This window comes from Carettochelys insculpta, chromosome 7 (assembly GCF_033958435.1).
Source record: "Carettochelys insculpta isolate YL-2023 chromosome 7, ASM3395843v1, whole genome shotgun sequence".
NCBI lineage: Eukaryota > Metazoa > Chordata > Testudines > Carettochelyidae > Carettochelys > Carettochelys insculpta.
In genome coordinates, this window is record NC_134143.1 from 53743578 (window position 1) to 53760903 (window position 17326).

At 41.6% G+C, this 17326-nt stretch overlaps 1 protein-coding gene across 2 annotated transcripts in view; it reads left to right on the plus strand.

Annotated features, from left to right (window-relative positions):
- The window catches only part of FAM53B (family with sequence similarity 53 member B), a 147968-nt gene that overhangs the window by 59870 nt on the left and 70772 nt on the right, over window positions 1-17326 (plus strand). For both annotated transcript variants that reach the window (XM_075000493.1, XM_075000492.1), the window contains exon 4: window positions 8601-9379. In XM_075000493.1, the coding sequence (XP_074856594.1) occupies window positions 8601-9379 (779 nt within the window). The remainder of the gene's footprint in view (window positions 1-8600; window positions 9380-17326) is intronic.

Genomic DNA, 17326 nt, shown 5'->3' on the forward strand with positions numbered 1-17326 from the left:
ACTACAATTTTTGCCCCCATTTTTTTTTCCTGCTGTTCCGGTTTCTTGACTAGATAAATAAGTGGTTTGCAGGCACAGGAAATTACTTGGGGGCCAAAGGATATAAATAGACTTTCTGTTAACTTTGCATGAAGGTTACTTGTGTAGAATTGGAGTCCAGCTTTGTTCACAGGGATCCAGGGATTGATTTCTTTCACTCACTTTGAGAGTTTTGGGTGTGCAAAAAATTCGGATTCCTAATGTAGTTTAGGAAGGGACTATAGTGTTTCTTCTTTGGTATTAGGGCTTAGCTTCTGCCAATCCAGATACAGTTGTCAGTTATTTGAATATGAATCCTACTGTATTTCATTGGATTTGGGTGTGTATCATTAAGTGCTGAATTTGACATAAGATTTCAATGGGAGATATGCTGTTTTATGGAGGAGAGACTAGATCCTGCAAATCCCCTAGGAATTCCTGACACTGTAGGATTAAGGTCATTCATGTAGAACTGTGTTTCCTTGGGAATCCAGAAGCACTGATTATTCTGATTTTAGAAGCAATATTGTCAAACTATTTTTCATCATCCTTAAGATGAATGACCTTCTAGAAACTTGAAGGTGAAATCTTTATCCCTGTCAAACACTTGCTTCCCCTCTCCTCAAAGGAAAAAACAATGAGGAGACTTATGGCACCTTAAAGACTAACACAGGGACCAGCAAACCCCAGCACGAGTGCCAGGAGTGGCACGCTAGCCGATTTTTAGAAGCTCAGGCCCACCCATCCTCCCACATGCAGCTGGGAGCTTGCTCAAAGCCATGCTGTCTCTGGATTAACTAAAGACCAGCTACTGCTACCAACCACCACGTAAATGGTAAAGCTCTGTATCTTAATTTAATTATTAATGAAGCTGTTGTAAAGAGGACTATTAATGACTTGCCATAGATTCTTTAAAAAGTATCAAGGGCACTTGGTCTGTACATAGAGGTCAAAAGGTCAAATTTGGCACTCTGCCTTAGAAAGGTTGCTGACCCCTGGACTAATACATGTATTTGAGTGCAAGCTTTCATGGGCCAGAGCCCACTTTGTCAGATGCACGTTCCACGAAAACTTATGCCCAAATAAATGTGTTAGTTTTTAAGGTGCCACGGGACTCTGTTGTTTTTGCTGAAACAAACTAACATGGCTACCCCTCGGAGACTTCTCAAAGGGATTCCTCATTATAGTTTATAGGTTGTTCATAACTTGTAGGCCATAGCTGCTGATGTATTTCTTTTTTATTGTATAAATATATAGCAATTTATTTGAAAAGAAAGCAATATATATATAGTCTTTGCAAACAAATATAGGAAAAGAAGTGGGATATTGCTGGTCCAAGTTTGGGCCTTTCAGCTCAGTATTTCTTTAATAACACTATAGCATAGCAGTTTATTGGATTTTTCAGCAAGCCATGCTTCTTTTTAACAGCCCTGTAAAGTTGCCTTTTACATGAATGCTCTAATTTCAGATGATATTTTTGGTAAGAGCTGGCATTTCCTTATTCAAGGCAGATTGAGGGGCCCCCTTGCCCCTGAAGAACCAGTAAGATGCACAGCTAGCACTGATGCAGAAAGCTGCAACTTCTGAAGAGATTCTATAGTGAGGATAACCTAGCCCTATCCAGCTGTCATGGCTCTTGCCTCGGTAGCTAAGACCAGGTGGACCAGAAATAAGTTTGTTTGCATTTTGTTAGAATGTGTTTAATTGAGTCATGGACATATGCATGGGTTGTGTTGCAGTTTCATAAACCTTACTGGAGATTAGGGAGTAGGGCTTGTTTATAGCAGGGTTCTAGAAAATAGTTAATAATTTAGCTAGTGGCAATCAAAAACTTGGTCCTAGCAACAATCTGGTGTATATATCTTCATCCTCAGTCCAATATGGAGTGTAGTCTGAGCAGCTGATTTGGAGTAAGTGTGTAAATCTAAGTGATTGATCAAATGCTAGGCAGGTAGGCAGTGTAAAGGAGCAGGGTGTACTGAACTTGATGCTGAGGAAACCAGGGGAGATACCTTTCTAATGCAGGGCTACTTCCCATCTTCAAGGATGCAGAAATCAGCTCCTTTTCACAGCCCGGGCAGCTGAGATATCGCTTCCCTTGCTTGTGACTCTTCTAATGGTGCAAGACCTCAATTATTTTGAAATGACTAGCTTTAGAATGGAAAATAGATAATATTCTTTGTTTTTAAAAAAAATTCTGTAGTGTTTAAAATTAGATTATATAGATCTCTATTTTTTGCCTTGAAGGAAAGTTCAAAATATCATCAAGCCAATGATGATTTAACAGGTTACCAAAGATCTGAGGATCAGTTAAACCATATTTCACATGCAAGCAGTTTCAGTACCAATCTTCTGACTTGCCTTAGTCACTGCGGGCGGGGGGGAGCGGGGGGGGGGGGGGGAAATAAAAAAAAGGCCAGCACGCCCTAACATTAAAAGCACAGGATGTGTTGGCTCTAGTTGGGGCTTGTTCATGGCTTGGTACTAACAAAGCTAGTGTCAACCACAGTTGAGCAGACAAGTCTTAATAGCTGTCAACCACAGCAGATGTAGATGAAACATTAACGAGCAGGCCACGGAGAACAGCAATATACTTACACTTCCAGCATCTTTTTGCCCACAAGTCTGAAGAGCTTTAGGTTCTGAGCTTTTTGCAGAAAACCACACCTTAGATCAATGTCATGAAATAGCACCATGTGTCAGAACAAAAGAATTAAGGGCAAATAGGTGAGTGAAGCTTGGGTCATCATAGGACTGTTCTGCTTTGATCACAAAGAGCTTTGGATCTTCTATAGTTAACCAGGTCACTTTGTGAGGCTCGAATATGAGGCTTGAAGATGAACCAGGGTCTTCAAAGTTAGAAGAAAAAAGCCAGGTTCTAAAGTGTAACTTACTTTAAAAGTGATACTGGGCAAAATGTATTTTTGTGTATTCCTCTGAAATCAATGAAGTTTCAATAGGGATGAATGCAGCCCTACTATTTTATCGTTAGCCTTGCATGGAAGAGTTTTTTTCTGTAGCTCTCCCAGACAATGGCTGATACAGCTTTCAGTTGTCTTCTCCTCAAGCACAAATTGAGGGCCTAAACTCAGTGAAGTCAGTGAGGGTATGTCTACACTGGTAACTAGGGGTCTGATTCCCAGCTGGTGGAAACATATTCATACTAGATGTCATTGAGCAAGTAACCTAAAAATAGAAGGAAGCCACAGGAGCATAAGTAGCAAGATGGCTTAGTCTGTCCTGCTGCACATACTCTGCAGCCTCAACCTGGTTTTGATGCACTGGGTCAGTGAGAGCTGGCACATGTCTCTTTGGGCTGGGAATCACACCTCTATCCCCAAGCATGATCCAGAGCCCACTGAAATCTATGGAGACTCCGTCAAGGGCAGGATCAGGCTTCACTGGTTGAATGTGATAGCACATGTCAGACAGATACCCAGACATGAGCTAGGATGTTAAAAATATTGCAGCCTGGGTTGGAAGAGCTGGATCTATCTGGCCAAGTGCAACTGTATGGCTGGATAGTCTGTAAGGCTGGAATTTCTTTTTAACTTGCTGCCTCTCTTTTGTGCCAGAATATTGCAGAGTGATTGATTGATAAGCCACTGTTTTCAGACTTCTGCAGCATTCTGAAACGAAGAGATGAGTAAAGGAAAATTACTCATTGTCAAAGTTCTCTGGCTTTTGTGGCTTAATGTTACAACTTTAAGGTGCTTAATTGTAATATTCTTATGTCATTTCCTTTTCTTTTTTTGAGTGCTTAAAAAAGAAAGAAGGGTAGGGGTTGGGAGAACAGAGAATTTCTCTGACCACAGGTTTTTAAAACTTCTATAAAATTGCTTTCTGGGTTCTTTTCCCAGTTTTTCATGTGACCGTAGGCAACTCACTTACTTAACTGCTGTGAGACTCAGTTTCCTCTCCCACCCTTTGTCTTTTTCCTGTAGATTGGAGAGCAAGGACAGTCTATTATTATGTGTATTGTACAGCCTCTAAAACAGGGAGGCTCTAAGCTCAAATGGGATCTTCAGGTGCTACTGAAATAGAAATAACAAAAGGTACAATAGTAATCTGTCTGACAATATCAGTCTGTAATAGGGGAACTGTGAACGCTCTTTCATGACTAAATAGTTTGGCACGAAGATGCCTCTGGCATGCTCTGTAAATATAGACCTGAAGGATAAAAAAATTAGGAAAAATATTGCACGTACGCAATAAGCAACTTGACATTTTCAATTTTATGGTTAGAAGTTAAACGAACAGTAAGAGACCTGAGGGCCAGAAGTATTACTTGTTAATGAACAACAAATTTTTAGTTAAAGTGGGGGGAAAAACAGCACCTGAGATTGTGAAGTTCTTTTTCTGTAGCTTCCCTTCCATTTATAAATTAGCAAATAAATGTTCTCAAACAAAACTGTTTGCTTCTGAGTTGAGGTGCTCTCCTGGTAAATTTTATCCTGGAACAAATTTCTGCAGCAGGAGAAATCAAATTGAGGTGTAGAATTTTAAAAATTTAACACATCCTTAAATATCGCATTATGATGGGCTCCCCTACAATTAGTATCAGTGTTTAGAATCCTGTTCTGAAAAAAAATTACAAACCCCTTTTTCCTTAGGGTTTTATGGAGTAATTTAAAAACAAAGCCTCTGCAAAATCCCTTTTCTCCTGTTTAACATTGCATCAATTTCAAGGTTAACATTTATTTTCTGTGAAAATTATTTCTTGGGTTTTCATGTGGTATTTAAAAATATTAATCCAGTACTGATGGACTACAAGGAGGCTGAAATGTATGAGAGTCTTCATGATATAAATCTTTAGCACAGAGAGAGGCCTGCTAAATATGGCCGACTGAAAATATACTGAATCATTTATACAGGCCACCATACTGTAAGGACTTTGCACAGTAGGAATATTGCTGTAACCTCCATGGTAGCACACTTCATACATAGAGAGAAATCACATGTTCCACTGGTAAACTGTGTGTTTTGCAAGGTTTGTTCTGTAGTGCAAAGGAAAAAATCTTCAATGTTGCTCAAGATACTTCTATGACTTAGATTTTCTTTGTAGTGCTTAAAGATTTATAACTGTTTGTGCAAAAGTGATGTTGAAAGAGGAAGGTGTCCAACTCCTGTATTCTCTTCTGGTAGCTCACCAAGGCCTTTTGTTAAATATGAAGTATAGGACATGAAGGTTATGGCAGCTTGCCATTAAAAATTAACTTCTATTTCTTTTTATTCGTGTGGTGTTCTGGCCTGAGAAATCTTTCTGTTGGCTACATTAATAAGGCAGGGAACAAAAAGGATCTAAACATAGAAGTAATTGTTTAGTGCATGTTTCTCATTCTTCATTGTCTTTATTAAAATGAGAAAGGCAGCAATGGTTAAAATAGAACTATGGCCACAAACATGTGACTAAGTGGCATTCTGTTGGAATTAGAAATGAGAAAGCATGCCCAGTGCAGTGAGAAATGAAAGGATGTCAATCTAATTACTTAATTAAGTGCCCAATTTGACCTTTTTCACAGAAATTATTATTATATGTTGGGGAATATTCTATATTATTACTTAGTTATTACTTGTATTGTGGTAGTGGCTAAAGGTATAGATTAAGACTTGCTAGCTCTTTCAAAATCAGCATTCAATTGCTAAAATAAAAAAACCCCACATTATTTTGATATGAACACATGAAAACTCTGCAGCAGTAGTTAACTGATATATTTGGTCTCTGCAACAGCAGTCTATAAAAAATAGTTGCCAGTCATGCATGGTTAGGTGACTACTTTTTTCCATCACGGTTGTTGATGGCATGGGTCTAATACAGTTTTCCTGTTGAGCATGAATAAGGATGTTTTTAAAGAACTTCATTAGGCTTGACCATATTGTAGAATATGGGTAACGTTTTCCTCACTTACCTAGTGCATTGGCTTCAGTAGGACTATCTTAGTAAATATGATCCACAGGATTTGCTCTGTGCTCCTAGGTAGTCAACACGGACATAATCAAACATAGCTGTAACATGATTTGTGACCTTTTTTGTGCAGTTGCAACCAGCATTTTAACCATAACCATATCTGCAAATATTTTCAAACGTAATTGTAAGCCATTGCATGGTTAAGCAATGACAAAATGCTATTCACCAAGCCATTCACCAGGCACATGCCACTGATGGAGCGGGTATACAGACACTAAGAAATACTCTACAGGAGGTCATGTTGGCTTTTGTTCTGCTGTATTAGAAAAGCATCAAACATTCCAAGAGAAATGGACAAAAGTGGCATGGCAAGAAATTTCCATGTGGATTTGCTGAATGAAAAAAAAAAGGATGTATCAAAACTAAACATACATTGACATGTTCCTTTAAATGAAAAAATATGTAATTGTTACATTGCTGTGTTTATCAACAAGTGTGAATAATTTATTGCATGATTTATGACTGAGAGTGCCAAAGGAACCTAGAAGGTAGGTACTCATCTTCAGCATTCCCTCTAACCTGAATGCATTGGTGGACACCCAGGAGAGATTCAGGTGCTTGCCTGATGATTAGCAGAGTGCCCACAGATGGCCACAGCCAGCATCGTGTTTTTCTGCTGGTGGTGCACATCTGCTCATGCCTTGGTATGGCTAGGTCTACACGTGCCCCAAACTTCGAAATGGCCACGCAAATGGCCATTTTGAAGTTTACTAATGAAGCGCTGAAATGCATATTCAGCGCTTCATTAGCATGCGGGCTGCTGCGGCGCTTCGAAATTGACACACCTTGCCGTCGCGTGGCGCGTCCAGACGGGGCTCCTTTTCGAAAGGACCCTGCCTACTTCGAAGTCCCCTTATTCCCATGAGCTCATGTGCCTACATGTGCCCATGGGAATAAGGGGAAGTTTTGAAGTTTGGGGCACGTGTAGACACGGCCTACATGAGCTCATGGGAATAAGGGGACTTCGAAGTAGGCGGGGTCCTTTTGAAAAGGAGCCCCGTCTGGACGCACCGCGCGGCGGCAAGGCGTGTCAATTTTGAAGCGCCGTGGCAGCCCGCATGCTAATGAAGCGCTGAATATGCATTTCAGCGCTTCATTAGTAAACTTCGAAATGAGCGTTTGGGGCACGTGTAGACACGGCCTACATGTAACAAAATTTATTTTGACCATGGATAGGAAAATTTAGAGGGAACACTGCTCATTTCCATTGAAATTCAGTAGGACTTGGGTGCCTTACTCCCTTTGGCTAACCTGAAAATCCCAGCCTATATTATTATGTGTTATTCCTCCTATTTTACAATGCTCTAAGACCATTCTTCTTCTAAAGTAGACGTGTAAGAGCTATACGCTAGACCTCATTGGAGCTTCTATGTGTTTACTTTATTAAGCTTGCTATCGTAAGGATAATTCCAAGGAAAACCTTAGAGCCAGATCCAAGGTTCTCTAATCTTTTCCATTCATGTAGGGAATAAATTTTGCTATGTACAATGAGATTTTAAGATATGCACTACCAGTAAAAACACAGGCAGCCATCTCTGAGCGCTGTAGGTGCTCTGCTAATGAGCTGGGTGGCATATAAATCTCTTCTGGGTGGCTGCCCAAGCTTACAGGGAACACTGTCCAGATCTTCAGCTAGTGTAAATTGGTGCAGCTTAATTGGCTTCAGTGGAGGTGCACCAATTTATGCCAGCTCAGAACCTGCCCTTGACATTTAATTCTGATTTTAAGTTTCCTTTAGACCAGTGGATCTTAACCTTTACTGCAGCCTGCACCCCTTTGGTTCTCAAAATATGTTCTTGCACCCCTTATCAAAAATCAAAAATGGAGATGGGGGACCTATACACTTTTAAATGCATATAAAATATATGTAAAATAGTTTTATATTATTACTTACCACAAATAATAGTACAGTAGGCATACCAAAATACGCAGGTACTACCCAGAGATGTTGTGGAGTTTTGCTGTGGAAGTAAACCGTAACTGACGCACTAACAGTTAGGGCTAACTGAATTCAAACAAAGCTGCTATTAATAAATACATAAGTTTGATGAAACAAAGTAGTTATACTTACATGCATGTGCTTAATTAGTTTTGATGATTTAATTGTTTTTGATTATTTAATTCCATGATTTACCTTCTAAATAATCTGGCACGTTTTGCACCCCCAGAAAGAGCGTCATGCACCCACTGCTTTAGATTCTTATTACCTAATAAATCTCTTGGGTAATTGTTGCATATAGAATCTAGAACGAAAGACATGATTTTCAAGCATTTTTTAACTGCGAGGCAAATCAATTGTGGTGTGCTTTTGTAGAGCAAAATTCACCATAGCTAGTTCATTTTGTATAGTTTCTTCTTACAGCACTTTCAGTTCTATATTAACCTTCTTGCTGCTGCTGACATTATCTGTTTGTCCATCCATCCATCACAAAGCAATCACTTAGCAAAGCACTCTGGGAAGCCATGTTCCATGGGGTAATTAACATATTGGGAAATGTCCTATGTGTTATTTTTAGTCAATGGACATAGAAAATGAACCCTATCCTTAATTCATGCTAATGGGTGTCTATAGATCTATCAATGTATATAATTTTTTTAATCATTTCTAAACTAGAAAATGACAGATGGAGAGATCTCAGCAGGAGGTGTCCACTTCAGATTGAGCAACCTAGCACCAACATCTGGGACTGTCTACCTGATAAAAGTGAGGATGGCTCCATCTGGCAAAGAGAGGCAGTGAACACATGTTCTGTGACCAACTTGATCAAAGACCTCAGTCTTAGTGACCACAATGGTAACCCATCAGCACCTCCCAGCAAACGCCAGTGCAGGTCACTCTCTTTTTCTGACGAAATGTCTAGCTGCAGGACATCCTGGAGGCCTTTAGGGTCAAAGGTATGGACTCCTGTAGAAAAGAGACGGTGTTATAGTGGGGGAAGTGTCCAGCGCTACTCCAATGGCATCACCACCATGCAGCGGAGTTCAAGTTTTAGCCTTCCTTCAAGATCAAATACGCTTTTCTCATCATATGACCAGTCTGGATTGAGCAGCAAGTTTGGATGTCAGCCATGGCAGGGTCTGAGGAGGTCAACCACCTATGGACAGGCAGGTGACATCTGGGGCTACGATCACAATTTGGTAGATGTTACCCAAATGGACATGCAGAGGTCCCTCTCCTATTCACATGATCAGTTTTCCTCTTCGGAATATTGTGCGCCCTCAGCAAACAGCACTCCTGCCTCAACACCTGAGCTGGAGAGACGCTCCAATGGGCTGTCCCGAAGCCGATCACAGCCATGTGTCCTTAATGACAAGAAGGTTGGAGTTAAACGACGACGGCCTGAAGAGGTTCAGGAGCAAAGACCGTCACTGGACCTTGCCAAGATGACCCAGGTAAGACATACTTATGTCACTAATAGGCTCACATGGGTGGCACAGATATTTACAGAAAATAATTAAACATTTACATGTGGACAGAACACAATACTGAATAGGCAGCACCAATACAGGATAATGATTCAGTCAACAGAAGCCTGAATTTTAATTGTTTCCATGTGAGCTAAAATTCATTTTGTTCTGGCTCAGAATCTTCATAAAATAGCTGTGATTGTTATGGAGAAGTTTGTTCCTTTTAATTAGAGCAGAAAACTAATCCCTCTCCAGCTGGATTAGTAGCCTTCTTCTTTTCAAACCTTCCTTTTTTTTCCCCCTGCACATTGAGGCCCGCAGCACACCTTAGAAATATTTCCTCACCATATGTATTTCCATCATAAATAAATTTTAAAGTAGAATTTATGTAGCAAATGTTAGGGAAGAGGACTCAGAGATCCAGAGCGTGCTGGAGGAACTGTGAAAGCAACATCCATGGTATTCAGCACTAATTTTATCACTTGTTGAATTCTCAGTGGTAAGGACTACACGAGCTGTTAGCCGTGTATACAAGCAGTCTCGACTCCTTGTACTTTTCCACTCTGGAGATGTAATCATGTTTTATTTTCAGGTGCAAACATAGGGCAAAACTTTCTTCCTCAATCTGCAGTATGAATCCACAATGCAGATAAGAGATGTGAAGCAAGTATCTGCGAGGATTTTGGTCTGTAGTCTGTGTCATTCAAGATCCAATTATGTGATATTGGCTTTTAAAAATGGGTGACAACGAATCAAAATGAAAGGAAATATGAAAAACAGTTCCAGAAGCAATTTCATTTTGCATATGGAAAGTTTTCCATAACCACAGTTTTATGATTCAGGTTTCCAATGCCAATACTAAACTCTGTGTTAACACCAGCTCTGTGTGATACAGAGATAAATTTGGGTCTAAAAATCTCATGGATTTTTTTTTTCAAGAGTAAGGTATAAACCAGTCTGTCCTGGTCAAATTCCCAATTTTCTTATTACATTCTGCCTGCTAAAAATTTCCCCTAAAATTTCAGCTGGGTACAATATTCTCCTTCACTCTCTGTTTTGTAATGTTACTATTAAACAGCTGTTGCATTTCAACCCAGAGATGACTGCATTTCAGTAGTATATTGCATAATAAAGTGCAGTTTATTGTTAATAATAAAACTAGTGACATCTTCTAAGCAGGTACAGTTGAGAAATAGAGTTGCAAATTTTCTTTCCTTCCCATCACCCAATGCAATGACTTTTGATGTTATAAACGTGGTTTTTTTTTAGAAAAATATGAATATTTGTGACATGTTATGCTTATATGGTTCAGTGATTGCTTGAATGAGTTCATTTGTGTGTGAGGAAGTGCTTAGTCTGTCCTGTTCCAGAGAAGCTTAAATGATTAAAAAAAAAGGTCAGAAAACAGCATCCTTGGGTGATGCACTGTGATCTCCATTTTGCAAACTGTTTCAGTTTATAGTTAACACAGTTAGCTTATTTTATTAGCTAATAAGATGGATAGGTAATAAAAGCGACTTACACATATTGTTATATTTTATTAGCCACAAGTTGAAATAACATGACTGGTATCACTGAAGGCCTTTTCATTTCCTTGCATTGGTAGAACAATATATAGTTTTGTATATTTGTGCCCACATACGTAGTTTACCTCATGAGGTCCAGGCTATCTGCAAGCGAGTGGCGATGTAGGTGTTAACTGTGGTAGGAAAGGGCTGCTGTGACTGAAAACACTTCTAGTGTTGGCTCATTGTTCATCAGCAAGCCTCAAGGCACGTTAAAGGTCCCTAACAGTGGGCAGCAGGGAATTTGTAATTCCTTCAGGGGTAGGGAGCCTTGGGGTAAACGACTGCTGTAGGATTTGGAATAACTCTGGGGATTTATAACGACAAAGAGGAAGCCGTGCTAGTCTATACACTATCAAAACAAAAAGCAGTCAAGTAGCACTTTAAAGACTAGCAAAATGGTTTATTAGGTGAGCTCTCACCTAATAAACCATGTTGCTAGTCTTTAAAGTGCTACTTTTCTGGGGATTTATGATTCCTGAAAGAGAGAGGGCTGGCTCGTGCGACCTTAGTATGGATGAGCACTTATTCTCACAAAGTACAAGTCTCACTTGCTTCCACAGCACTCCTCCCCTGAGGGAGGATTGCACAGTCTGGTTGTAACTAAAGACTGAGGCAAATATGTACTGCAGAGAAGACGGCATGACTGCTGCGCAGCTGAAAAAGTTTTTATCTGGCGCTACTGTGTCTCTCGTGCTCTCTTATTTTTTTCTAATAAAAAGCAGAACAGGGGCCCAGCCATGCTACCTTCCAGCCATATAGCTACCTTCCAAGCCTGGTCCTTGAGCCCAGCCTCTCCCTCTCAGGCTGGGGCCTGCTCAGGAATTTAAATTTAACCCCTTTTGGAGGGGCACATTCAGTGCTCTCACCCAGGAGCTCTCTCTCCTCACCCCATCTGGCCCATGGAGGAGCTCACCTTTTCTCCGCTTTTCCAGGAGCTGGCTGTTCTCTCCTTCCACTCCTCTCCACCTCTGGCCCTGGCAGGAGCCTGCTCTACCCTATGCCCCTGATGGTTAATTAGGGGTGCCTCTGCTTGACACCCCCCCCATGCACAACCCTACACTCAGGTGGTGGTGCTAATGGCTGCTGCAGAGGCAGCAGTGAACTCCACACAGAGGAAGCCCTTGTGTAGAGAACCCTGGGCTGATTGCGGAACATCCTTGTTATGGTTCGGAGGGGGCCTTGTGAGCTGGCACAGGCAGGGACTATCGTGCCATTACCAGAGGCTCTGAAGGTACAGGAATGATGTGCAGGAAGTCTGGGGTGGGCAGCTAAGAGTCTTGGAAGCACATTCTCCGAAACTGGCAAAGTGACCACAGCCCAGAAATTGGAGCTCACATTGGGAAAAATCCAATTTTCAGCTACCTTTTACTTAGTCCCTTTGTGCCAAATAGCAGAATAAACTGATTCCTTTTGCAGAAGCTTCTCTAAGTTCCACTTCAGCCACAGCTGCCTCTATTTCTGCGTGACAGTGAATGAGACACTACTTTGGTTGATGGAGAGGTATAAATATGCCTCCAGTGACAAAGACCTTTCAGATCTTGAGGGCCCTAATACCCCACAGTGTGGGAAGGGGGGTGAGATTCGTTTAAAAAGATGGCAAACAAAAGTTACATTACATACTGAAAGAGGAGACTTTAAAGGCCATTTTTTCAAATCTACATACCCATGTCTAGTGAAAAGTAAATTATAATAATATCCCGTGCAGCTGATCTCCCTTGTATCTAATCAGGTTTAAGTCCCTGGATGCAGTCTATGGTATTTAAACTCACATGGAGCTGAATGTGTTTTATAAGCCCAAAACATTTTGAATTTCTGACCTGCGGAACAAAATAATAGTGAAAAAGAATCGCAATGAAATGAAATGCGACACCCTGGTTGTCTGGCTATCCTATTCTGAGCACAGTTTCCACACACTAAAGGTTTCTCTCTTCTGAGCTTGGTTCCCACGATGGAGCCCAGCTGAAGGGGAACAGTATATCTGACAGTAACCAATACTGAAAGGTGCAGTGTTCCTGCAGCCTGTGGAGGTCTGCAGGCTCCTGCTGTGCAGGATAATGCTGCACAATAAAAATCCTCTGCTGAAATGGGTAACTGCATTTTTATGACCACACGACCCCCTCTCCCTGACCTTGTGTTGTTTTTTGTGTGATCTTGCCATCTGGATGGAATGAACTAACTAAAATAATCCAAAGTAATTTCCAAAATAATGGAAAACCCAATATTTTGAAATGTTACAAGGATCCATTCAAGAAGTGGAGCCTCTGTGTAACTGTAGTTATAGACACTCTGTTTCACAGCAGAAGTTGTTCTAAAGCATTGCAAGGAATTGGTCCCCTTCCTCAGATTCATGTACAAAGTGCTTTCATTTAAAGTTCACTAATAGCTCCTTGCTATAAAAATACCTTTGGCCTGTTGCTTTCTGGGCGTAGCTGCAGCACCCTGAAAATGGACACAATATGCTTTACAGTAGGGCTGGGCTTAAACCAAGCATTTATTTATAGCATCAGATTTTTACAGCTCCAGAAGCATGATCAGTATTTTTCCTTCTCCATGCTGCCCTGTAAACTGTGGTGACTGTATTTTTTCTCTGATTCCATAAGTAACATGTTAATCGAGAAAATGGTCACACAGGACTGTGCTTAGGGCTTTTGAAATGGTGATGACAATGCAGCGGTGTCACGGATGGAGGACAAGAAAAGATGCTCTTTTGGATAAGGCACTGCACTCAGTCAGAAGAGATGGCCTCTCTCTCCAGTTCTGGCAGTCTTTGTGTGTTACCATAAGCAAACTACTTCACCTTTCTGGGGCCATGTTTCCTCACAGGGTGATTGTGCAATCAAATTCAGCCGTTTTTGGAAAGCACAGTCTGATTCTTGGGATAAAAGGCATTAAAGAGACATAGAATATGTCACATCAGGAAAAAAATCTGCATACAAGGAGTCCTGTGTTAGGCTGGTTTTTGCATCCTGTCTTGTTTTGTGCTTGGGTAACTTGGCATGCAGTATTTTCACAGCGTCCCACTCTTGGTCTGTTCTATGCTAAATGGGTTCTGCGGCACTCATCACAGAGGATAAAACAGATATCCACACAGACCTCACTGCTGCATGCATACCTGAGCTGGGCTTGCAAAGGCCACCTGAGAACAGTGAGCTTGTTTTATCCAAGTACTTGGGTATGCCAACATGAGCATGCCCAAAATACCCCATCAGCAACCTCAAAAGGAGAGGAGGGTACTCAGATTGTGGTAGGAGGTGCTCAGGAACTTTCAGGATCAGACCCAGAGGGAGAGAGAGCGCGCCTCGGATGCAAATCATACCATATGCCTCTGTTATGATTGAATTTGTTGCAAGAGCAGCTGTTGAATGAATAGAGGGATCAAAGAACTGATAATTATTTGTATTCCTTGGGTTATTCTGAGAGTCTCCACAGCAGCCTCCAAACTCCTCCATCTTGAGCAGGGTTTTGGACATTATGTGGCGAGCAGAAAATGATTTGTACAAAGCCCGAGGAAAGGAGATTTGCAGGGATCAAAGGGGGTTGCCCAGAAAGTGGGTAGGGGTCAGAACTGACTAGACCTGACCATCAAGGGCTATTACTAGTTTGTTATACCAGCCCATTGGACATCATAGGAGAACCTCGGACCAGTTGGTGCCGTGTTCGGCAGTTTGAAAGCTACAAAAGGAAACAGGTATAAGACCCAAATCTCTTTGACTGTGCTTTTATTCATTAACATTCGCACTGCAGTTTTCTCATTGCAATGGTCTGGGGTTTTTTTTTGTTGTCTTGAGTCTGTACATATTGAAAGCCTGTCTTGTGTTCTTTCTAACTATCAGGCTGAGAGAGTATAGAAAATGAAAGTGTAACTGATTGCCCCAGCCTACTCAGTGAGCCCTGGAACAGCTGCCTGGCTAAGCTGTAAATACCGTGTCAGTAATTGTTGATGGCCTGTGTGAAGTAAATAGGGGCATGCTGTAAAAACAGGAAAGTAGAGAATATGTCATCTTTCTTAGCCCATTATTTTGTATTAAAATGTGTTAGGCTGCTAAGAAAATTAAGAGACCCATTGAGCTGCAGGTCTCTGTGTGTGCTGTGCTGTTTGCTGTGGCTTTATGAATTACCCTGCCAGAAGCTGTCGGTGCTGTTACCGCATAATCTTCCTAAGGTCGTGGTGATCATGAACTCTGCAGCTTCAATCTCCTGTTACAAAAATTAATGAGTTTATCTTTGAAAATGCCAATGAAGCAATTTTTTAAAAGGCTCTTCGCAATTTCCTGCTCTTTAATTGTTGTCCATTTGCAGTTGAAGATTTCCTAGGAGGGAAAAGCCACTGAAAAAAGGGAGAAGCAGTATGGCAGATTACACAGTGTCTTCCTTATGTCGGCTAAAAAAAGAAATCCCACTTCCTGTGCTTTCTACGCAAGTGCTGAAACGGAACGCCAGCGAGGGTTGCCCCCCCCCCAAGATTGTCCTGGAGTCTCTAGGAATTAAAGATTAATCTTTAATTAAAGATTATGTCATCTGATGAAACTTCCAGGAATGTGTCCAACAAAAGTTGGCAACCCCTAAGCTCCACCTCTAATACACAAGCAGTCTGGCAACCAAAGTCCTTTGGGAATTGGCGATGGGGAGACTTAGTGCCTGGCTTCATGAAGCCAATGTGTGTCCTTCTCTTGGCTCAGCTCATATACAAGTTCTCAAGGAAAGGCTGGAGTGTGCAGGCCCAGGTTCTCAAAGAGAAAGGAGAGAGCTCTGCCCTGTAAGGGAGGGAGGTTGGTTTTGTGGATCGGCAGAGAAGGGCAACTGGCTTCCATTCACAGCTTTGTTGCAAGATTCCTGTGACCCTGGGCAAGTTACTCCTCCTTGGATAAAACAAATATAATGCTTTCCTCCCTTGCAGGGCATTGGGAGAAGTCCATGAGCATTTGACAGAGGCTCAGCTATGACCAGTGTTGGGGGCTGTTGAAGCCAATAGATTGCTATTTCAGAGTCACAACAGAAAGGGGGACTCCACAGTCACTACTGGGCTAAGGTTGCAGGCCAAACTGTTGCTTTCCTATTTGATTGCTGGTGATACAAGACCAGTTTATTTAGTTGTAAATGTTTCACTCTGAAAGCTTTTGGGAATAGGAGCTGGGAGGAGGAACACAGACCCTGAAAGTCTGTTTTTGTGGCTTTCTTCCAGTTGACCCACCCCATTAGCCTACATCCTGTAATACAAATGCCTCTTAGTTTTTAAATCAGTGCCTAATAGGTATTTAGAAAAGGCAGCAGTTAATACTGATCATTTATCTCCAAACCTTCCAGTCAGCTCCTGTTACTCTATAGAGTTCTCTCTCAGCTGCTGGAGGCTCTGCAGGCATGGCTGAAGGCTTTCAACTTGGCTCTGCTCTTTCTCTGAGGATTTAAACTTTAAAATGTTTGAACCTGGAGCTGGGATAATATACTGCATCCTTTAACCCAATTCTTCATGTTTATTTCAGTTTTAGCAAAGCGCAAAATGTAAACAAGAAGGGCGGTGGCTGGCTTTTCTCCCAGTTTCTCCAACAGTTAGGGGCTGTCAACATTTAGGGTCTGAAGCCACCCACATTTTAGGGTACAGCTACACTTGGTGGGGGTCGATTTTCCTGGGTTCAATTTAGTGCCTAGTGGGGCCATGCTAAATTACCCCATCAGAGTGTCACCGTTGACCCTGATACTCCTCACTGTAGCGAGGAGTAAGGGAAGTTGGTGGGAGAGTTTCTCCCGTTGACCTCCTGCTGTGGGGGCTGCAGGAAAAATCAATTTATAATACGTTGACTCCAGCTACTCAATTCACATAGCTGGAGTTGTGTATCTTAAATTGATTTTTTTCAGTGTAATGTAGACCTGGCCTTATTCGGGGCCTCCAAAGCAGTTGCAGAAGGACTTCAATGGGTGGCCCAGCAACCACAAGAGAGCACTGAGAGTTGCTTGCACCGTCCTCATTTGATGTGTGCATGGGAGAAGGAAAGTTAAGAATGCCCCCACCTAGGGTCACCATTGCTTTGGAGCCAATTCCGTCCATTCTGACCTGTTCAGAGTGATGGAAGATGCCAAATGGGGGTTGGAGGTTTGGGGGTGCAGAGAGGAAAAATGTGGAACATCCATGACTCCTGCAGGGATGCCCTCAATTGCTTCCCTCTGTGAGGATAGAGATAGAAAAGCTGGAGGGCGTTCCTAGCAGTGAAAGGCTTCCAAATTAAAACTGTATGGGGGAGGAACACTGGATCCATGCTAGTTTAGATATTTCAAACCTCCGGCAAATTTAACGCTTTACTTCCTACTCAGGAGCTGTGACTTTTTTTTTTTTTTTTTTTGTTCTTGCAGCTGCAGCAGCAAATGTTGA